Genomic DNA, 23,216 nt, shown 5'->3' with positions numbered 1-23,216 from the left:
TAGAGTTTGAATATACAGTTACAGAAGTGTTTGCCAATAATGTGGTTTAGAGCTACTCACAATATTTTAAATTATGACCTTTATGTTAGAAATGTGGAATATTTCTGTCTGTTCCAACTGGAAATGGGTGTTGTTCTATTATATATCCCATTTTATGATGAGGGTAATCAAAAACGAAGGAGCATAAAGACATGCTTTCTAAAATCCAGACCTGTGAGCTGGAGCAGTACCTGCTGGGGTGCCTTTAGCAGATGGCAGAGGCACGTGGGCTGTTTTCTGCACAGGGTGATGGCCAGGCCATTCCAGGTGTGACATCATTGCATTCTCTTTACAAATGTGCAGTAGTTTTCTAGAATCCATTCAAACGCATGTGCTGACATCATTCCCTCTCTGCCCATCGCTTCCAGATTTAGAAACTCCTGAAAGCACAGCGCTGGCAATGATAGTTTTTAAAACAATTTCATTTCACCCAGCACGAGGTGTGGAGAGACGGGCTGTGGCTTCCCAGGCTCTCCGGCAGCGCATCCCAACAGCCCGCTCCGTCTCCGGTCGCCATTGGCGAGGGGAAGGGTGCCCTGCCCCACCTACACCGTGTCTGTGTTTCATCACTGAGAAGCAGACGGCATGAACAAGTGATTATATCGGCTGGGAGGCCGATCCCTCCCCGCTATGGAGCGGAAAGGGACGCATTCGATGTGCTGGAAGCTGGGATTCAACAGCCAAACCCCAGCAGAGAACTGATGGAGGGTGGCAGGGTGGGAGCCCGGCTGTCCACGCTCACCATTGGTTTCTTATTACGGCATTCTCCCCCGAGAGGCTCCCGGTGCCCAGGCACCCCCTCCTCCTCCTCCTCCTCCTCCTCCTCCTCCTCCTCCTCCTCCTCCTCCTCCTCTTTCCCCTCCTCCTCCTCCCGCTCCCAGCCCCCTGTTTCCCACCCCTTCGTGGCTGATGCTCAGCGAGCGGCAGCGCTGGTCACGGAGCAGGGATTGCAATGAGCTCATCCTTTTCTCTGTGCAGCCTCACAAGTGCCCGGGCTCTGCTGCCCTTCCTGCCGCCGCCCCCGGCTCCTGCACACCCGCACGGCCACTGAGCCCTCACAGCTCGCCCTTGCTTTGCTCCCAGCTTCCTTCTGCTCGTTCTCTGCCATTTTCCTGCTTTTTATGTGCATTTTTATATCCATGTTTTCTCTGGTTTGTTTTTCAAATCTCCTTCGGACTCTGTCTGAGCCAGCTCGGTGGATCATATTTTTCCTCGATTCTTAGCAAAGATGCTTTTCTCCTCCTGAGTGGCTCAAGGGGCGTTGCTGGAGCGGCCATCCAAACCCATTCCAGAGACTGGAGGCTGGCTCTCCTAACCTTGCACTTTTGGAAATTGCTGTCCACAAAGCCTGTTCTTCTCACTCTGGATACTTACTACTTACTGCTCATGGAAGAAGGGGTACCTTGCAAAAGCCCGGCTGCCAAGCTCACCCCACCTGCCAAGAAGTCCCAGGACATGCATGACGAGAGGAGCAAGCTGGTGAATGAATACGCGTGTCGGGTGCTGGAACTTCTGGGCATGGGGCATCGTCTCTTTGTGCCTCGGCTGCTTGCGGTGAGATCACCTTTCCGTGAAATTAATTCGTTGGGAATTTGCCATTCTCCCTCCCAACACTGCCTCTGCCCCCAGGAGGGATGAGAGGGCTCTTATTTTTTCCTCTCAGCTTCTCATAATCCATCTCCTAAGCACTGAGTCCTTCTTTCTGATGTTAGCTCAGGAAGGCTGGACACCAGTCCTGCTAATGGGGACCAGTGCCACTCCTTAAGTAGCTTGAAGGATCATCAACCAGGGCTGAATCATAAAAAACCATCTTTCCTAAACCCCTGAGTGCTTTTGTTCTCAGTGCTGTAATGATTCCAGATAAGCAGTGTGCCCAGTCACCTTCTAGGTATTGACGCAAAGTGCATTAATGGTCAGCATTTTAGATTTTATACTTTGGACATCGCAGATTGGCTTTAAAGACTCATCAAAAATCAAGCTGTGGTGATGCATTTTGGCTTTCAGCTGTTTCTGTGTTTGGTTTTGGAAAGGCAGTTGACAGTATGTAAAAAAGTTGAAAATACCTGTGTAGAATTATCTGGGAAATAAATTGTTAAGGGTGTTTTCATCCATCATGGCAAATGCTGTGTGTGTGGGGGGTGCCTGCAGTTGGTGTGCCATGTTATGGCACGGAGAACATGCTTTTATCATTTCTCCTGCTGTACAAAGCAGCCTCAAGCCCACAAAAGGGTGGCAAATCCAGGAGTCAGTGCCTAGTCCTGTCTGGGTCTGCTCAGGGTGTTGTAACCACACCTGGCTGCAGCTCAGAGCATCTCTCTGTCCATGGCCTGCCACACCAGAATGGCATTTCTGTGGGATCCATGGGAAGACAAGTCCTTTCCTGATCCCCCTCATTTCCTATGGTGCCTTTCCTTTATTCCCATACCCATATTGTGGTTATCTACAGTGACTTGTCCATTTTTTTCATATTACTGAGCCCATCTCGGTGCTCCTCAGGATTCACAGAAATCCATGTGCCCTGTGTGTTACAACCTGTTCAGTGGTACAAACAGTGTGGGGGGTTGGAACTCTGTGTCCCTGCACTGGGAGATGCCAAATAAAAATCAAAAATTCACAAACTCCTCAATTGCTACAGTGCAGCTGGATTTGGGGATTTACAGGCACTTGTAGAATTGAGTCCAGTCCCTGATCACGCGAGGTTTGAGCTGTTGGGTGAGTTATCATTATTCCAGTTATCTCCCAGTGTACCAAAACACTCATCCTGCTCTTGGTTTCTTGGGCAAGGGCTGCCAAATCTCTCTGAATTATGCTGTGATGAGCTCTAAGGAAAGCAGAGACAAAACCACCAAGCTCTTTTTCACTTGACTTAATCGGGCTTTGTATCTGGCCCTCCAGATGGAGAACACCAGACAATTTCACATCCCTTATCTTCCAGGCAGTTTTGCTTTGCTGAGTGGCATAATGCTGTTTATTAAAAGAGAATGAAAGAGTTTGAAAAAGGCAAAATAATACAAATAGTGCTTTGTGTTATGAGAGAGACTTGATTTGTGGAGTAAATGTGATTCCCTGTCAGGTTTTATTAGCTAAATATACCTCTCCTGACATACAGGCCTTTTGGCACACACCCTTCTCAGAAAAGATAGACTGCATTCTGATAATATGTTAAAAATGAAAAATGTCTGAGGACCAAGAAATTTTACTTTAATCAGAACTGTTTCATAAAATTAAGCACTTTTTTTTTAAATGTGCATAGCTTCTCTCTCTGCTGTGGTTTTGGGGATAAGTGCCTGGGATGGGTAGAGGATGTGTCATTGCAGTGTTATGTGATAAATGCAATCTATAACCTTTTATGCCAGTCTTAGAAAAATTCTGATCACCTCCTCAGCTGAGCACACTTTTGGGCAGATAGGACAGGACCAGTTCTGGGGGGGTTTACTCCCTTTGGGATGACCCAGAGTGGGTGAAGCCAGGATCTTCCCTTACCCACTGGCATCAGTTCTTCATGTGGCAGAATGAACTTTGCCATGTAATTCTGGAGCTACATAGAAAGGCAGGGGTGGAGTGTTGAGCAGAGGGACATCACTGAGTGTGCACAAGATCAGTGCTTGTGGATCCCAACTCTCCACTCACAAACAGAGAGGTGGCTTTTTTCCACAGCATTTTTGTACCATTGTCTTATAAAAAGAATAGGTTTTATTTAGGAGAAGAAGTGTTTGATAACATAGCTGGACAGAAAAGATGCCAGCAAAGGAGTTTAGTATTGCCCTGGAAATGTGTTCCAATTTTACTGCAGCAGTACAGTTTTGTCCACCAAACCTCCCCAGGCCTGGAGCCTGAGTTTATCCAGCACAGAAGGTCAAGATCTTCCATGGTGAAGAGCAGCTCTCAGGTCTGTGGCTCATGTGAAAGGGTAGCACAGAGCAAAGTCGTGCAACATGCAGCACTGCAGTCTTGCTTAGAAATAAAAAGCTTGTGTTGCTTGGTTTTACACTGTGTATATTTTTTAAGAAATTAAAATCAGAAAGTTTTTTTTAAGTTAAAATCTGTGTGTTACGGACTTTAAATAGATACTTCTATATTATATATATATATATATATATATATATGTATATAAACACTGTGTTCCGAAAAGTTGGAGGATACTTACGAACATTTTGAGTGCCCCAGAAGGAAATTTAAATAGTAAAGCATGGACAGGTTTTTTTTCAGTTTTTAACTTCTTGGCCTCATTTCTGACACATGTTCATGAAAGCGTAAAACAGGTGGTTTATGCTCACTGACATTCTACAGAAATCTAAATATATACCCAAAATTCTATGGAAATAAGAAACTTTTATCTGTTTGCATGAAGGTGGAAGAACGAAATGAAGGATGTGCAGTGTGGTTCATCCAAAATTTCTTCTGTTACGTTAGTTCCCAGGTGGGAATAAGACTTTTGATAAAATCAGTAATAAATGAAGCTGCAGAATTAATAATTGAAGACAGAGAAATTAAATTTTAAAAAAAATCCAAGGCTTTTCCCTTTGTCTAAATCGCAGTTTCCTAAATATTTTGGGAAAGTAGTAGTATTATTTACTAAAAAAAAATAAAAAAATATTAACATAATTTAAGTCTCTCAAATTCTGTTCTTTCTTTTTGAATATCTGCTGTTTTTCCAAACCTTACCTTTAGATTTGAAAGCTTTGCTAATACTTATGGGAAAAGGCTTTTCCTACTTTTCATCTCATTAATTTAAGATAATTATATGACTGTATTGAAATACTTAAGTGATATGGGAAGAACATTTGAGGACATATTTAGTCAAACTGAGAAGGCAAACTGAGCCTTTGGGTCATAGTTCTGACTGAGTTTCCTTGTTTGCCTGGGTTAGAAAATAGATTTTAATAAAAAATATGTTTATTTAAAAATAACATAATAATAAAAACTTTCCTGAAGTTCCCAAATGCACAAAAATGCAATGCACCTGCCAAACTGTAATGATTAGCTCATTAAACTTACAGATGGTTTGGTAAGGGAAATTAGCTGTTTAGAAATCAGCTGTTGGTGAGTTTCAGGAGTTGAGTGACTTCAACCAAGGATTTACAAATCTCCGCCTCTCAAACCGCTGCCATAAGTTTCCAGAGTTATCTTTATTTGATTTTAGTCACAAAATGTCAATAAATGTGAGTCCTGGAATGCCAAAAGTTCTACTTTTCACTTTCTTTCTTGTGATTTCAATACTGAAACTAGTATTTTGATGAACAGATGATTTTAAGGAAATGAAAATATTCAGTGAAGTAGAAGGAGCTGACGAGCCTGGGCTCTGTCACTCATTTAACCAACCTGTACAATGTGATGGTTTGCAGTTTTCATAACTATAATCTTAGTTCAACAAACTGTGTTAGAGAAGTTCTTGTTTCCATGATCTTACAGGATTTTCATTTCATTTTTGACTATAGATTTTTCAGCACGGAGAACTTGAAGTTGTCAATAGTTACAGTTTAATAAATGTAATTTGTTTGGGACTGTTAGAAATAGTACTATAACAGTGATTCAAGCAGAGGCCTAGGGAAATTAAATCTGATTTGAAACGTTTTACATAGAATTGCTGTAAAGGAAGGGAAGAGGAGGAGGATTGGATGTGCAAGAGTATCCCAAGAAGGCAAATTGGCAGTGTAATTGGGAAATTTGTTTGAATTGGGTAGTGATGGCAGATGCCAACACGGCTGAGAACAAAGGAAGAGAGATCCATTTCTGTGAGCTGGGTATTGGAATTGATTTTTTTCCTGATATCCATTAGATTGGGTATTAGTAAATATTTCTTCACTGGAGGGGTGGTCAGATATTGTAACAGGCTGCTCAGGGAAGTGATGGGGTCACCATCCCTGAAAGAATTCAAAAGATGTGCAAATGTGGCACTTAGGAGCATGATTTAGCAGTGGACTTGGCAGTTCTGGGTAAGTGCTTGGGCTCGATGATCTTAGAAAGCTTTTCCAACCTTAACAATTCTATGATCCTATGAAACCTGTACTGCTTTTCCACCGTTATCCACTGAACTTCCCTGGAAGCCCTTGGTTTCCAGCACAGGTTTGGCAGTGGTGCTGGGCACAACCGGCTGCTCCCACCACACTCGGCAGCTTCCAACAACCAGCCCATTTCAGGTTGATCTGGCTTTAAGTGTGGCAAGAGCATTCATAACCTCAGGAAAACTCATCCAGGAGAAGTGTGATGGTGACCATAGTGGATCTAATTCATCCCATACCAACTGCCCTGGCCTCTGGTCAACACGTCAGCCTCATCTGATTGAGCCTCAGCCAAGTTGTGCGGCTGCCAAAGGGTTGTGGACAGGATCAAACGTGGTGATTTGTAAAGCTGAATGTTTCTGGTCAGCATCCCCAAGACAGCTTTTCCTGGGTCCCTGCAGTGATGACCCAGCAGCTTCTTTGGCAATGAACAACGGGAGGATCAAATGGATCTTGGGTGAACTCAATAAGGAAAGAAAAGAGCAGAGCTGGACATGGACTTTGGAAAAGGGCCTGGAGTGACAGGACAAGAGGAAATGGCTTCAAACTGCCAGAGGACTGGGTTAGATGGGATACTGGGAAGAAATTCTTCTCTATGAGGATCACAAGGCCATGGCATAGGTTGCCCAGAAAAGCTGTGGCTTCCCCTGGATCCCTGGAAGTGTCCAAAGCCAGGTTGGATGGTGCTTGGAGAAACCTGGGATAATGGAAGGTGTCCCTGCCCATGACAGGAGGTTGGAATGAGGTGGTGTTTAAGGTCCATTCCAACCCAAGCCATTGTGGGTTTCTCTGGATTGGAGTGGATAACAACATAGTTTAGAATCGAACTTTACACCTATGTGAGAAAGCAGAGGATGCCCACATGGAAATGTTGGCACATGTGGAAATGGTGGTGGTGGTACATGAGCAATTAATTCAGCAATTAACCCGAAGTGCCTTGCTGCTGAGGTATTTGCAGTTATACACATTACACAGTGTAGATCTCTACCATATGAGTACCTATGCTGACAGAGTTTTCTTTACTCTTTTCTGGGTGAAAACCCTTGAAATTCACTTTTTTGAGATGATGTCCTGAACGTCATCAGGACCTTCAGTTTCTGTGAACCATTTAAAGGAACTACTCCAAGACTTGGAATTTGGTACCTTCTGAATCTCTTGGTGCAGGTCTTAGTAACCTGGAGGATGAGTACATTTGTCCCTGTGAATCACATTGCTCCATCAGTGGCAGGAGTGGATTCATGGTGAATGTGTAACATCTTCTGACCTTTTAGCCTTGATGCCGCTGAGAGGTTCAGGAGTATGGGAGATGTAGAAATAAGCACGTAGAACATTTTCTGGCATGGTGTTCTTTGAGAAATTGTGTCACTGACTTTTCAGCACACTGACTTACTGATACCTTGTATGAATCATGTGCTTTTGCTCTTCATGTCTGTGACTATACATACATTATATACTTTGTTTTTTTAAGGCAGTACCATGACAATCAGTTATGGTCTAATGCACAAGCTTTCCAGGAAATACAATAATTTCTCCTAGGTTTTTGTTGTTTGCTTGGGTTTTTTTTTCCCTCATCACTGACATCTTGACAGGCTGAGCCAGAATCTCTTCCTTACCTGGCAGGGTATAGAAGGATAAAATCCATTCCCATGTTGCAATCCTGTGTGCTGCCCTGCTTAGGATTCCTTGGATGGGCTTTAGTCTCTGCTTGTTTTATGAAGCAGAGTTAAGAGAGCTGATTTCAAGGAGGATGACTTTGAGCTAATGTGAATATTGGTGGTCTGGAATGCATCCAGTAAGTGACAAATCAAATAGAAGAGCGTGACTGCATGTTCCCAGGGTTTACTGTAGTTCCCTGTGTTTAATTGCAGACCTCCAAAGAGGACCTTCTACAGGCTGATTTTGAAGGAGCTTTAAAATTCTTCAGGGTTCAGTTGCCCAAGAGGTACAGAGCTGAGGAGAACGCCCGGAGACTCATGGAACAAGCTTGCAATATTAAGGTAAGGGTGGACTTCATTGCTTCTCATTCACCTGGGAGTTTGTACAGGAAGAGTGAAATGCAACATTAACAATGGCAGTAGCATGTGGAAAGTAAAAAAAAATTAAATCACTGATTTATTGCTTTTTATATATGTTTGTATAATTACATGCACACTTTCTGTCTTTAAAGAAAGTGAATCTGTGATCTTTTCTCTCTTTGTCTACTTGGGTACAAGCTAATAATTAAAACAGAGAAACAGGGCATTATCAACAATTATCAGAACTCACTAATTTGTTGTTTTATAAACAGTGATTGCAGTAAAACAATTAATCGCTGTAAGATAATTGTGCAAACAAAGCTCAGATATTATTTGTTTATCTCAGAAGCAGTTTATCTGCTGAGTGCTGTGTGTAGTACATTTGAGTTGGGGTAGAAATGAGTTTTGTTTGTATATCAAGCTTACCAAGACAGAATATGTTTTTATATTCTATCCTACCCAAGATTCTGCTGTCAGAAGTTAGGCTACTCTGAACATATTGACTACAAGTATTGGACTTGAACCAAATCAGAGAAGCATGACTGTAAGCTGTTGAGAGTGGAAACCTGTTTAAAATGGATGCAGAGGTTCATGAAGTGGTTATTTGGAAGGTCTGGGATTTTTTTTTGTTGGAATATGTATCACTATGGAAGGGCTTAATGTTTGATCTTGGAGAAAAAATGTTTTTGTCATTTCTTGGACTTTGAGCTCTGATGGGAAGTGCATGTTTGGTGTGGCCCAGTGATGCACAGAGAACATCCCACCAGGTTGAATGTTCCTCCAACACTCTGCCTCTTTTTATCTCTCTCAATATATTTGTTAATTTCCCTTGTGCTGCTAAATTTCATCGTTTATTAAGCAAGGGCTTTCTCACTTCTGGTTAAAACACTGATCTTAATGAAAAAAATGGTGTTGCCATCTGAATGTTTAGTTCAGCCAAGGAAAAGAGGATCTGTGCAAACAGTTTAGTAAAATTGTACTTGAATTTCAGCTCTGCTGCTGAAAGAGACTATTTGTAAGTACAAGGCTGAAGTGGGATGTTTAGTATTTAGTCCTCTGCTTGGTTGTTGAAAATGAGTAATTTAAAGACTTAGCAAGTACAGGAGAATTATCTTTATGCTACTTAGTGTGTATTTTCTGATGGGAGGTTGAAGTAGAAGTCTTCGTGGTACCTGTTGGAAGAGCTATTTGACAATTTTCTCATGCCTTTCTCCTTTTCTTGTGCAATATATTGTGTGCCACATGATGTTATTTGTCATTAGTTTTTCATTTAGTACTGGATGTGTGTGTACGTGATGTGCTTTATTGGGGAAGTATTTTGAAATGTACCTGAAGAAGTTGTTCAGTGCTTAGGGTTCAGCACCTGGGGCCAGTTATAAGAAGAGTATGACATTCTGAACTGTTAGTTGACAGGAAGGGGTAGGGTTTGACAGTGAATTCACTGCATACACAGGATTTCACACACTGTGGATTCTGGTTAAGAGGAAAGCTCAGGTGAGTGTAGCAAGCATGGAGTCAAGTCACACCCTTGTGTGTTAGAGAAGTGTGTGAGGATTAGTAGGAGCAACTGAAAAGAAGGGAGAATTCAGTGCTGAGACCTGGGGTTATCAGAGGAGGGAAAAAGTAGAAGGTTGAAGTCATCTTTTGCTGTGCCAGTAACTGCTGCTCTGGTATGTGTAGGGAGTTGGGCTCTGTTGACTCCCTGAGTATACAATTCGTTCTGTAAAAGACTTCAAGAGCTTAATGTGAGGAAACTCAGCGAAAGACCCTGTTGGAGGGAGAGTGAAACTTGTATTAAATGAGTGTGTGTCCACTCACTTGCACCCTTGTCACAGGTGCCACTCGTCCCCATGGTCATGTTGCTCCCTGACCGTGGAGCATCTCTTGGCCGTGGGATGAGGATGAGGAGCAGTGGCTGTGGAGTCCTCAGTGTGTCCTGGGATCCTCTTAACTGATGACAATAAACTGGCTTTTGGACATGGTTTTTGTACTCTCTAGGAGGGACAGGAACATATTGGCCTAGGTGGTTCTGGAATCTCCATCTGTGGAGATACCTGAAACACAGATTGCCCTGAGTGATTTGCTGTACATCACCCTCCTTCAAAGGGGTGGTTTAGAGAAGATGTTCTCCAGAGATCACTTCCAACCTAAACTAGTCCATGATTAGATGTTATTAGATGTTGTAATCATTGAATTTATTTACCAACAGTGCTAATAACTGCAGGAGCTACATGCTCAAACAGGAGATTTTATTCTTGATTATCATCAGTGGTAGAGTCCCAGGGAACACAGAGATTGTATGAAGAGCAGTTGTTTTGTTGAATGCAGCAAAACTTGTTCTGTTAAAAAAAAAAAAGGCAAACCTTAAACTGTTTTTTTGTGCTGCATGAAAGAGGCACTTTGTGTCTTTCCACTGCTTGTGGGCTGTATTAGTACTTGTAGACTAAACAATAGATGGTTTTAGAGCAAGTATCACACACTGAGTGAATGGAGGATTTCCTTCAGATTTCTCAGCTAATTACAGAGGCATAAATATCTAAAACCAGAACTGTGTGGTGGTCAGGCTTCATTGTGAGCTTTATCTTTTCCAGTATTTCTTTTAATTTTGTTCCCCTATCACTGCAAAACAACATGGGACTTTAGCATGTAATAAAAATCCACCTCTCCTTGCTTACTTTTTTCTTGAGCTTTAGCTGAGCTACTTCTAGTCCTACAGAAGACAAATATAAAACTACTTGGTGTTTTTTCTCCATGAGTTCACAACTTCTTAATTGATTTCAGGATGTAACCCTTGGATTTTGAAAAGGCTGTATTGGAAATAGTTCTATCAAAATGCTTTTTTTAAAAAAGGATTGGTATCTATGTTTCTCTCGAGTAGATCTGCAAATACAAAGATAAAAGCTGCTATTAAATGAAATTTCTGTGTAGAATGTGCTAGAGAATGTCTTTTTCAATTAAGAATTATTTTTCGTGGTTATTCACCAGGTCTGGATTTCAGTCATTTACCAGTCAGGAAATCTCTGGGAACATCAGTGGAATTAGAATTAAAAATAGTGATTTCCTACAGAGCTTGTTGGGTCATATTCCATTGTTAAAGAGCATTTTGAACTAATTCATACTATGAAATAATATGGCCTAAGAAATAATATAGCCTGGATTTGTAATCACAGAAGGATTTTTATGCTTATGCTTTGGAGAGGGGATTCTTTTTACTTTCCTCATTTTTTTCTGTCTTTACAAGAATTTTTAGAAGTTTTTCTGTGTCTCTGGATGCCCAATTTGATAAATGATTGAATGAAGTAAGATCCTCTTCTAGGTTTCATGAAGGTAATCCTAATGGTGCTATTTTATGGAAACATCTAACAAATTCTTCATACTCACAACATCTGCCTCAGTTGCCTTTTGCAACTTCTTGCAGTTTCTCTTGTACAGATCTGTGTGTATCCTAAAGAAGTTGTAATGACCTTGGATTTTAATAGAGGAGTCCCATGACCTCTGTTCTTACACCTGACTTCAGGCAGGTGAGGTGTGGAACAGGAGAAATTCTCACTGGGAGATCTACTCCATATGAAAATTCCCTGGATCATCAGTTTTCAGATGAATTCTGGGAGTTGTGCCCATTTCTCGGTGACTGTCCCGTGGCATTTGGAAATGGAGCAGAGCTGGCACTCAGAATGTGTTATACTGCAGCTCTGGAAATGCCTTGAGGTTGAGTGTACCAGATGGATAGGTGGGGACATCCTCGGAATTACCTGTGGGATGTCACCCCTTGTGCCCAGGGATGGTGAGGTGAACACGTGGGATGAGATGTACAGGAACCTGAAGGGAAGGTTGTTCTATCATGGGGCAGCATCTGTTACCTGGCTCAGGCACTACAGTGACTCCTGGTCTCATCCTTCACCATCCTCAGTAGCAGGAAAGATCTCAAATACTGAACTTCTTCTAAGAGAAGCTTCTTCCCAACCATGTAAATCTCCCTTCTGGATGATATTGGGCCCCCCAGCAGGATTACAAGGTTGCTGCTCTCAGCACCTTCAATGAGACCAGCAAGTGACCCTGAATAAAAATGGAGCCTTTTCCAGTGCAAAGCAAACACACACATTTTTGTCACCTCTCAAATGTACTCAAAAGGCTGTGAGCCACTTGGGTGCACCCACAGCTGGAGCTGGCACCAGGGCCATGGATAATAGCAGAGTCAAGAACTGGCTACAGTAGCAAGAGCTGCGCTAAGCTTGTTCTTATTTCAGAATTGTTCCTTTTGTGACATTTAAAGCTTACTGGTCTGCTTTATAATGTTGCCATTTAAATGCTTTCAGTTCAAAGTGATGATTTGAAGCTCACACCTTGCTGATGTGGATGACTGACTTGCTTCACACCTCTGTTGATCTTCTTATCTGGATGTGATTTTTTTACAGGCATGGTTTAACTCACATATTTATGTGAGTTTCAGTGGGTAGTATTAAAAATAGCTGGTTTTCTCTCTCTGTTTTGTCTAGAGCATTCTCTCTCTCTGTGCTTATCTCTAGATGTGTGTATTTATCCAGTTGTTTGGGGATCTTGCTATCGTGGTAAGACAACACAAATGCAACAGAAAAGCAAAGGAGGTAACTGCAGAAAGGCCCTGAAACTGCACAAGCATTGGTTCTACCAGTGTTGTATCTATTTAATCTTCCAGTATAAAGGACAGGTTAAAAATTGCTCATTTATCAACTTAATAAGAAAAGGCCAAACCAAATTGAAATTTATTTGGTTTAGATCTATAGAAAAAACATGCTTTTATATGATTTCATATTAAAGGCCAGTAATCAATTGCCCTTATGATGTCTGTGCTGTTATCTCTGAAGTGCAGATCCACTTGTCCTGGTGATGAGGGTCATGTTTTTTAATGCCCTGCTCCAGCTTCCTTCTTTCTCCTCGGCTTTGTGGTGTGGGGCACGCAATGAGCCGGCACCTGGAAATCAGATTAAAGTGCCTGTAGTGCAGTTGGACGTTAAATGTAATTGTAATCTTGGTAATAAGCATTAACACCATAGAAAAGAATGTTGTTAATTTAAAACAAGAGTTTCAGCTTGAAATGTTTATTTATTTTAACTTAAAATACTTATTTAATATTCCAGTGAGTAGGCATGCTGCCCAGTAGTTAGGCTGTATTTTCATGGTGTTTAAACATTAGTAAAACTGTTCAATTATTTTATTTTGTTTGTTTGGTTTGTTTTTTTTTATTTGCACTGAGTTGTTATTGTAAGGGACATCAGGTTTATCATTAATTCTTTATCAGTAGGAAAGGAATAGAATTTTATGATTAATAGTTAAGTATAATCACATTTTGACCTTTTAAAGTAGTTCTGTAGCCTTACTGAGTACAAACATTTTGGTGTCTTTGTATTAGTCACTAGTTGACATAGGTACTTGTGAGCAGTGGCATCAACCACAGCAGTGTTGCAGGTAAGGGTCTTCAAAGAACTGTAAAAGTTTCAGGTGGAAAAGTTGATACAAACATTTATTGTCTCTGTCCCCAGCAATTGCATCACTTTGCCCAAATTATTAGTGGTTTCATTCAGCAAGGTAAGGAGGGCACCTGAAAGCTGCTCCATGGTTCAGCAGACCACTTAAATCCATTTTGTTCACCTTGGTGCCATCAGGAGTCAGGGCTTTTCAGTATGATAGCAGGTGTTTCCATTCCAAATGGAAGCAAGAAAACAGCCTCAGAAGGCCTTCTGGTTTGAGCTTCTTGAATCTGGCACTTTCCCTGTGGATGAATAACAGCTGCTTTCCATCCTTGATTCTGCAAATAGTACAGAGAGCAGGAGATGAAGGTGGTGGGGAGTCACACTGTTTGACAGCTCTGTCTTCTGGCATCTTTGCCAGAATGTGTCTAAAATAACTCAGCTCTAGAAGTAAGAGGAAGCGAACCTTTTTCTCAAACTGAACTGTTATCCCAGATGCAGGTTGGCTGGAGCACAATAAAGTATCTCATAAAAAGTTTTCTACTTGTAGTGGTCTTTATGTTGAGCAGTAGCAGTGTCTGGAGTTCCTACTGAGAGCACAGAGCTCATAATAGCTTTTTAGAAGAGAAGGTCTCAACTCTCGCTTCCTTTGGAGAAAACAAACCCAGTAACTGATTTTCCCAAAGAATGCCTTGGGTTTGACTGTGAAGAAAACCTGTGATGATGGTGCCTGGCAGGTTTGCAGTACCTCTTATTCTCCCAGTAAGATGGTGTCCTTTTTGAAGACATTTCTGTGATGCAGAAGAGGCTCTAGAGGAAGAAATGTATCCCAGGATCAGCACTTACAACCATAATTAAAAGGAACAAACCCACAGGATTTCATATTTTGTGGAGAAGGAGGTGTAGGTAAAAGTACAGATGCAGAAATGCCTGGAAACAAGCTCTGTGCCCCATGTTTATGCTGGCAAAGAAGTGTTCCTTGATACTGACTTAAGCATCAACAAAACTGTTGAGACTTAAGATGGTGAAATCTCCCTGGAGGTGGAAATTCCTCTGTGCTTCTCTTGGGTACCTTTCAGGCAGTCAGGTCTAGGGAGCAGGTAGCAGCTTGGCAGTAACGAGCCTAGTAATTCTGAGGAAATGTGTTGCTTCATATGCAAAAGACACTGGGGCCAAGGCACAACCCTTGCCAGCCAAAGTTTTGGTGTTACCTATGACCCTGAAAAATATTTTTTCTTTATTATTTTAGAACTCAACTCCTGTGACCTGAGAAACTCTGAATTCTTCCCTCTGAACAGCAGAGGAAGAAGATCTGTTGTCTACTGGGAGTTCAGGGCACCCACAGAGAATTACCTTTTAAGTCTAGAAGTCTTAGAATACATGCATTGGGAAGTGATTGCATTTAGGGGGAAAAAAATCAAGCTGCCTTTTGTCTTTTTTGATCAGTCATTATGGTATGTGTCCTCAGAAATTCTGTGGTTATTTTATTCCTGCAGATATTACGGAATAAAAAAAAAATTTAGTTTTTGGAAACAGCTAGGGGTGGGGTTTGGTGTGGTTGCCCAGAGAACTTGTGGCTGTCCCATCCCTGGAAGCGTTTGAGGCCAGGCTGGAGAGGGCTTGCAGCAACCTGGTCTAGTGGAAGGTGTCCCTGCCTGTGGCAGAGGGGTGGAGCAAGATGAGATTTAAGGTTCCTTCCAACCCAAACCATTCTGTGATTCTATGTGATTCTGTGATTCTGTGTTGCAGAAAGCTCTGATAATCCAGAGCTAATGGCTAATGCACACAGTGACTCGGGGGAAAAGCAGTGATTCACTCTCAGTGTAGCACAGAGAACAGTTGGGATGGGACACTGGGTTCATTTTGTTTTTTGACAAATTCTGAAGCACTGTGCTATGCTGAGACCTAGAGCTAAACTTGTAAAAATAATTGGAGGAGAAGGAAAAGAAAAGGCAAAGCCTAACAATTTTCCCTTATTTCCCCCAGGGCTTTTGCAAATAAACAGAAGAAGCAGTGGGGGCACTGTCTTCATGTGTTTTTGCTGGTGTTTGATTTCTCAGGCACCTGCACTTGGATTTATTTCTCTGCTTTGAAAATGAGGGGACAAACAAAACAAAGTAGAGAAGATGGTGACTGCCTTTCATAAACACAGAGCTCTGCAGGGACAGCAGTTTTTAGAGCTGAAGGTCTTACTAATAACTTGCCATTACAAACCTTAGGCATTGTTTTTGGCATTATTGACACTGTTGAAAATTAAATTCAGCAAGTAGTTACTTGGCTGTTCTCTGAGCAATGTGAAGCTACAGGAGCAGGACTGTAGCTGAGTGCTTTATAAGGGCAATATTCACATTTTTAGGATCTTCTGATTGCTTTGCTTCAGGATTCTCTGGTTTCCTACAGTAAATTGCTTTTATTTTGAGCGTACTGTAGCCTTGTTTCTCTTGCAGAGATTGAGTAGGATGGTAAACATAGTGTTACATTGTTTATATTGTTAAGTTTGGTTATGTTTGAGCATAAGTAAATTATATCTGGTGGTACCTCATTGTTCTATCCAGTTGTTCAAGCAGCAGATGAAGATGGGACCTCATTGTGTTGCCCTATCTATCTGTTATTCTTTCAACTTCCTTTGCTTAACTAATGCAATTTCGTGGGCAATAATCTGTAACCAAAATTAGATTCTGCAAGTTAGTTAAAAGATATGAAAAAACAGAAAATCTCATCTCCAAGTTAATCATTATAGTAATTAGTATAGGTGCAGAAGTCTGGAGAGAAACCGTTTACAAGGGCATGGAGTGACAGGACAAGAGGCAGTGGCTTCAAACTGAGAGTAGATATAGATTGGATATTGGGAAGGAACTCTTCCATATGAGAGTGGTGAGGCCATTGGAAAAGGTTGCCCAGAGAAATTGTGGATGCCCCATCCCTGGAAGTGTTCAAGGCCAGGTTGGATGGGGCTTGTAGCAATCTGGGCTAGTGGAAGGTGTCCCTACCCATGGCAGAGGATTGAAACAAGATGGGCTTTAAGGTCCCTTCCAACCCAAACCATTTTTTGATTCTGTGTTAATAAATAATCTCTTAAACCTGGAAGTCTAGGCATGAATTCAGTGTGCACACGTGGCTCAGGGTCAGTGTCAGCTTGAATCACTGTCTTAGTTTAGGGCAAATTAGGAAGGAAAACTCCAGATGGGGATTTCCCCAGGGAAATGCCCCTCCCCACTAACTGGTCCGGGAAAAGAAAAAAAATTCCTTAGAGAGAAGTGGAAAAAGCTGTTTATTTAACAGAAATTGAGTAATATTAAATAATAAAACCTCTTGCTGTTCGATGGGATGGCAAGTCTAGGAAGAAAAGTCCTTTTCATGTGGTGTAGCTCGGCTCGCTCAGGTTCTTATCAGTCCCTCCGGCGCTGGAAAGTGCCGAGGCCCAGGCCCCGGTGGGCCACAGGCGTGAGCTCCCGGGGTTTGGCTGGGTGTTCAGTCCAGAGCAGGCTTGCACAGATCCAAGAAAATTGGGAAAAAAACAAACAAAGGTCCAGGGAACTCCTCTGCCTCAGCTAGCTAAAACTAACTAAAAGCCAGAGAGAAGCTCTGTCCCGCTGTCTGTCCGTGCTGCAGACACCACAGTCCAGGAGCGGGATGTGTGGGAGTGATGTTTTTCCTTAACACAAACTGCGCGCTTCTTCTTCCCCCTCTCTTGCTCTCAAAGCCAGTCTTAAAGGTGCAGAACTTAATATATAACATAAACCAGACGATTGGGGATACCAGTATCATAAAGTCACCCCAGGACATTCCACCCCTTATCCCCATATCGTCAACTTATTATCAAAATTAATATATATATATTTTAACCCTACAACACATACATTATATACAGACAAGGGCATTTATTCATGATTTTCACCTAACCATCAGATCTCCCTGAGGTACACATTGTGTTGTTCCATCTTTCCGCATTATCCACCATGTGCAACCCGGTCCTTGAGCAAAAACAACTCCACGAATGGGTTTGTCTGTACTTGAAGTAGAATTGATCCAAACTGTCTTTCCTAACAAACCTCTGAGATGTACTGCTGGGACTTTGTTTCTGTTTACTTTATGCAGGGGCTCGGATTGGGCTGGGCCTGCTCGATTGGTGGAACCTCGGGTATTAACTATCCAGGTGGCCTTTGCTAGATGTTGTTCCCAATTTTTGAAAGATCCCCCACCCAACGCTTTCAAGGTAGTCTTTAACAGTCCATTGTACCTCTCCACTTTTCCCGCAGCAGGTGCATGGTAGGGGATATGGCACACTCACTCAATGCTATGTTCTCTAGCCCAGCTGTTTATAAGGTTATTCTTGAAATGAGTCCCATTGTCTGACTCAATCCTCTCAGGGGTGCCATGCCTCCAAAGGACCTGCTTTTCAAGTCCCAGGATGGTGTTCCGGGCAGTGGCATGAGGCACAGGGTAGGTTTCCAACCAACCAGTGGTGGCTTCTACCATTGTGAGCACGTAGCGCTTGCCTTGGCGGGTTTGGGGCAGTGTGATGTAGTCAATCTGCCAGGCTTCCCCATATCTATATTTGGACCACCGCCCACCGTACCATAGCGGCTTCAACCTCTTGGCCTGCTTGATCGTGGCACACGTCTCACAGTCATGGATAACCTGGGAAATACTGTCCATGGTTAGATCCACCCCTCGGTCTCGTGCCCACTTATAGGTGGCATCTCTACCCTGATGGCCTGAGGCATTATGGGCCCATTGAGCTAGGAACAACTCTCCCTTGTGTTGCCAATCTAAGTCTATCTTTGACACCTCTATCTTTGCAGCCTCATCCACCTGCTCATTGTTTCGGTGCTCTTCATTAGCCCTACTCTTGGGGACATGGGCATCTACATGACGGACCCTCACAGACAGTTTCTCTACCCTGGTGGCGATGTCCTTCCACTCATCAGCAGCCCAGATTGGCTTTCCTCTGCGTTGCCAGTCGGCCTTTTTCCACCTTTCCAGCCATCCCCACAGAGCATTGGCTACCATCCATGAATCAGTGTAGAGGTAGAGTTTTGGCCACTTCTCTCTTTCAGCAATGTCCAGGGCCAGTTGAACAGCTTTGAGTTCAGCAAGTTGGCTTGATCCACCTTCTCCTTCAGTGGCCTCTGCGACCTGTCGTGTGGGGCTCCATACGGCTGCTTTCCACTTCCGGTTCATCCCTACGACGCGACAGGAACCATCAGTGAACAGAGCATAGCGTGTTTCTCCTGCTGGCAGTTGGTTGTACGGTGGAGCTTCTTCAGCTCGTGTCACTTGTTCCTGCTCCTCTTCATCAATGAGACCAAAGTTTTCACCTTCCGGCCAGTTTGTAATTATCTCCAAAATCCCAGGGCGATTTGGGTTTCCTATACGGGCGCGCTGCGTGATGAGGGCGATCCACTTGCTCCATGTAGCGTCGGTGGCGTGGTGGGTAGAGGGAACCTTTGCTTTGAACATCCACCCCAGCACTGGCAGTCGGGGTGCCAGGAGGAGTTGTGCTTCTGTGCCAATCACTTCTGAGGCAGCTTGAACTCCTTCATAGGCAGCTAAGATTTCCTTCTCTGTGGGAGTGTAGTTGGCTTCGGACCCTCTGTAGCTTCGGCTCCAGAATCCCAGTGGTCGGCCTCGAGTCTCCCCAGGCACTTTCTGCCAAAGGCTCCAGGACAGACCGTGGCTCCCGGCTGCAGAGTAGAGCACGTTCTTCACATCTGGTCCTGTTCTGACTGGGCCAAGGGCTACTGCATGGGCGATCTCCTGTTTGATCTGAGCAAAGGCTTGTTGTTGTTCAGGGCCCCACTGGAAAGTGTTCTTTTTGCGGGTGACCAGGTAAAGAGGGCTCACAATCTGGCTGTACTCAGGAATGTGCATCCTCCAAAAACCTATGGCACCTAGGAAAGCTTGCGTTTCCTTCTTGTTGGCTGGTGGAGACATTGCTGTGATCTTGTTGATGACATCAGTAGGAATCTGACGCCGTCCATCTTGCCACTTTACCCCCAGGAACTGAATTTCACGAGCTGGTCCCTTAACTTTGCTCTTCTTGATGACAAAACCAGCTTTCAGGAGAACCTGGATGATTTTCTCTCCTTTCTCAAAGACCTCTTCAGCCATCTTTCCCCAGACAATGATGTCATCAATGTACTGCAGATGTTCTGGAGCCTCACCCTTTTCCAGGGCAGCCTGGATCAGTCCATGGCAGATGGTGGGGCTGTGCTTCCACCCCTGGGGCAGTCGGTTCCAGGTGTACTGCACTCCCCTCCACGTGAAGGCAAACTGAGGCCTGCATTCTGCTGCCAGAGGAATGGAGAAAAATGCATTGGCAATGTCAATAGTGGCGTACTACTTCGCTGTCTTGGACTCCAGCTCGTACTGGAGCTCCAGCATGTCCGGCACGGCAGCGCTCAGCGGTGGAGTCACTTCATTCAATGCACGATAGTCCACAGTCAATCTCCATTCTCCTTCAGATTTACGCACAGGCCAGATGGGGCTGTTGAAGGGTGAGTGGGTTTTGCTGACCACCCCTTGGCTCTCCAGCTCTCGGATCATCTTGTGGACGGGAATCACAGCATCTCGAGTTGTTCTATATTGTCGGCGGTGCACCGTTGAGGTGGCAATTGGTACTCGCTGTTCTTCCACTTTTAGGAGTCCTACTGCAGATGGGTTCTCTGACAGTCCAGGCAAAGTGTTTAATTGCTTGATGCCCTCTGTCTCTACAGCTGCTATCCCAAATGCCCACCTAAGCCCCTTTGGGTCCTTAAAATACCCACTTCGGAGGTAGTCTATGCCCAAAATGCATGGGGCCTCTGGGCCAGTCACAATGGGGTGTTTCTTCCACTCATTCCCAGTCAGGCTCACATCAGCTTCCACTAAAGTAAAGTCCTGTGATCCCCCTGTCACACCAGCAATAGAAACAGATTCTGCCCCTACATATCTTGATGGGATTAGGGTGCACTGTGCACCAGTGTCAACCAAGGCCTCATATTTTCATGGTTCTGATGTGCCAGGCCAACGAATCCACACAGTCCAAAAGACACGGTTTTCTCTAGCCTCTACCTGGCTAGAGGCAGGGCCCCTCTAAGCCTGGTTATCCTTCTTTTCTTGGGTATATGTCTTGGAGGTTCTTTCAAGGGAGTCAGACATGTCATCATCATACTTGTCAGTTTGACTACAGGCTACTGGAGCGGCTTTCTTTTTGGTAGAGTATCCCCCCTGAGTCTTGCTGTCTTCCAATTCAAGCATCCGTTTTGCCAGAGCAGCAGTAGATTTTCCATCCCATCTTTTCATGTTTTCTCCACAGTCACGTAGGAAAAACCACAGCTCAGCTCGTAGCTTTTTCTCTCTATCTGGGGAACTTCTGCGTTGAGTACCAGGGCTCCTGGTCTGTACTGCCGAGACTGGAAGAAGGTCCTCCCTGAGTTTCTTGAGATTCTCCTCTATTTTGTTTTGGAAGTTTTGCATATCTGTTCTCACAGTTGCAATTGTTGCCTGCATGGGGCCATGCACGGTATCTGCATATGCTCGAAGCTTCTTCGCCATATCCAGCACAGTCTCCTCCTGGTCATCCTGCTTCATTGTTGCTAAAGCAGAAGCGTATTCTTGTGGCCCAAGTCGAACAAGTTTTCGCCACATCACAGATGTACATGGCACCAAGTCTGGATTTCTAGTACTTAAGTCACCCACAAAGACAATCTCTACTATTGCCATTTCTCTCAAACGCTGAATGCCTTGTTCTATGGTTTTCCAACGAGTTTGCTGTATATAGAGATCGTCTGCACACAGATATCTTTGTGCCACACTTCTTAGGACCCGTTCCCAGAGACTATAAGGGTCAGCCCCCCTCATCATCTCCTGGTCAATAACCGGATCGTGTGACAGGGACCCCAGATGCCTCGCTTCAGTGCCATCCAGAACTGTAGCCTCACCTGCAGCATCCCACAGACGGACTAACCAACTAATTATAGATTCATCAGCTCGTCGAGTGTAATCTTTTCTCAGGCCACGAAGGTCCTTCAGGGAGAAAGGTTCACCAGTGCCTTCTGATTTTTGATCAGTTGCTGGTCTTGAGGGTCCTTCCCCCGCATCACCATTATCATCATCTACTGGCCGATCGGTTTTGGTTTTGAATTTCATGCTTCTCGTGGCAGGAGCAACAGACACTGGCTTAGGCTCACTGTCTGGTTTGGCTGCTGGCTTGGCTGCAGCCTGAGTGACTGGGGTAGCTGCTGATTTATCTGCCTGCCCTACAGTATCTAGCAGCGTGCGATAAGCATACGCTAGGGCCCAGCTTATTGCAATGATATTTTTCTTCTTAGAATCATCACAGCAATTCTCTTCCAGATATTTCCCTACTTCATCTGGGTTCTGAATTTGTTCACGTGAAAATTCCCAGGCTGGGGGATCAGAAAATTCCTTCAGAGTCCGGCCCATTCTCTCCCATTCTCTACACCACTCAGGATTTCCCACACCTGAGTCTACTTCTGGGGCAGGGGTCTCGTTGGCTCCTCTGGATATCTCAGCCCTCACTCTAGAGAAGTTGCAGACCATATAGAGGAAGCTCAACAGCTGAACTACCAGGAAAGTGACCAGGAATGTGGTATCCTTAACACTCAGGGGAAACTGGATATTCTCAAAGAGGGACATAACAGATTCAAAGGAGAAGAAGGAAAGAAAAGGCTGAAAAGCCTCATCCCCTGGTCTTCCTCTAACAAACTGTGTGCAATTACCAATAAACTCCCAAAATGTGCTACTGGGACTGGGAGGCAGGGTCGGGCGAAGAAACCATAAACCAAACATACCTGACAGAAACTTCAGTAGTTCTATAAACTTCCTATAAATCATTATCACCGAGCCCAGCACAATAACCATTCTAATCCGTGCCCCTCTACTGTGAAAGAGGGCAAAGACAGGTATTAAAACCTCAAAAACTTTTAGGGACCAGGTCCACATGAAGGCCTCCACCCCAAGGGACATTATGTATCCAAACAACATGGCTACTGACTGCTTTATCTCAATACAGAATAAATACAACCAACACTCAGTACAGGTTTTTCCACTTTCTCTTGCCCCACGTTGGGCGCCAAAAAAACTGTATTTGTCTTAGTTTAGGGCAAATTAGGAAGGAAAACTCCAGATGGGGATTTCCCCAGGGAAATGCCCCTCCCCACTAACTGGTCCGGGAAAAGAAAAAATTCCTTAGAGAGAAGTGGAAAAAGCTGTTTATTTAACAGAAATTGAGTAATATTAAATAATAAAACCTCTTGCTGTTCGATGGGATGGCAAGTCTAGGAAGAAAAGTCCTTTTCATGTGGTGTAGCTCGGCTCGCTCAGGTTCTTATCAGTCCCTCCGGCGCTGGAAAGTGCCGAGGCCCAGGCCCCGGTGGGCCACAGGCGTGAGCTCCCGGGGTTTGGCTGGGTGTTCAGTCCAGAGCAGGCTTGCACAGATCCAAGAAAATTGGGAAAAAAACAAACAAAGGTCCAGGGAACTCCTCTGCCTCAGCTAGCTAGAACTAACTAAAAGCCAGAGAGAAGCTCTGTCCCGCTGTCTGTCCGTGCTGCAGACACCACAGTCCAGGAGCCGGATGTGTGGGAGTGATGTTTTTCCTTAACACAAACTGCGCGCTTCTTCTTCCCCCTCTCTTGCTCTCAAATCCAGTCTTAAAGGTGCAGAACTTAATATATAACATAAACCAGACGATTGGGGATACCAGTAT

The 23,216-nt window shown here is 43.8% G+C and overlaps 1 protein-coding gene across 2 annotated transcripts in view; it reads left to right on the top strand.

Moving 5' to 3' along the window:
• The window catches only part of RABGAP1L (RAB GTPase activating protein 1 like), a 226,527-nt gene that overhangs the window by 155,967 nt on the left and 47,344 nt on the right, over nt 1–23,216 (top strand). For both annotated transcript variants that reach the window (XM_088060662.1, XM_088060661.1), the window contains exon 19: nt 7,910–8,038. In XM_088060662.1, the coding sequence (XP_087916788.1) occupies nt 7,910–8,038 (129 nt within the window). The remainder of the gene's footprint in view (nt 1–7,909; nt 8,039–23,216) is intronic.

The sequence above is a fragment of the Pseudopodoces humilis genome, chromosome 10 (assembly GCF_049639895.1).
Source record: "Pseudopodoces humilis isolate 2021_Gansu_Grassland_sample_001 chromosome 10, ASM4963989v1, whole genome shotgun sequence".
In the NCBI taxonomy this organism is placed as follows: domain Eukaryota; kingdom Metazoa; phylum Chordata; class Aves; order Passeriformes; family Paridae; genus Pseudopodoces; species Pseudopodoces humilis.
Note: the sequence above shows the minus strand (reverse complement) of the source record. Positions and strands in the feature narration are given on the sequence as shown.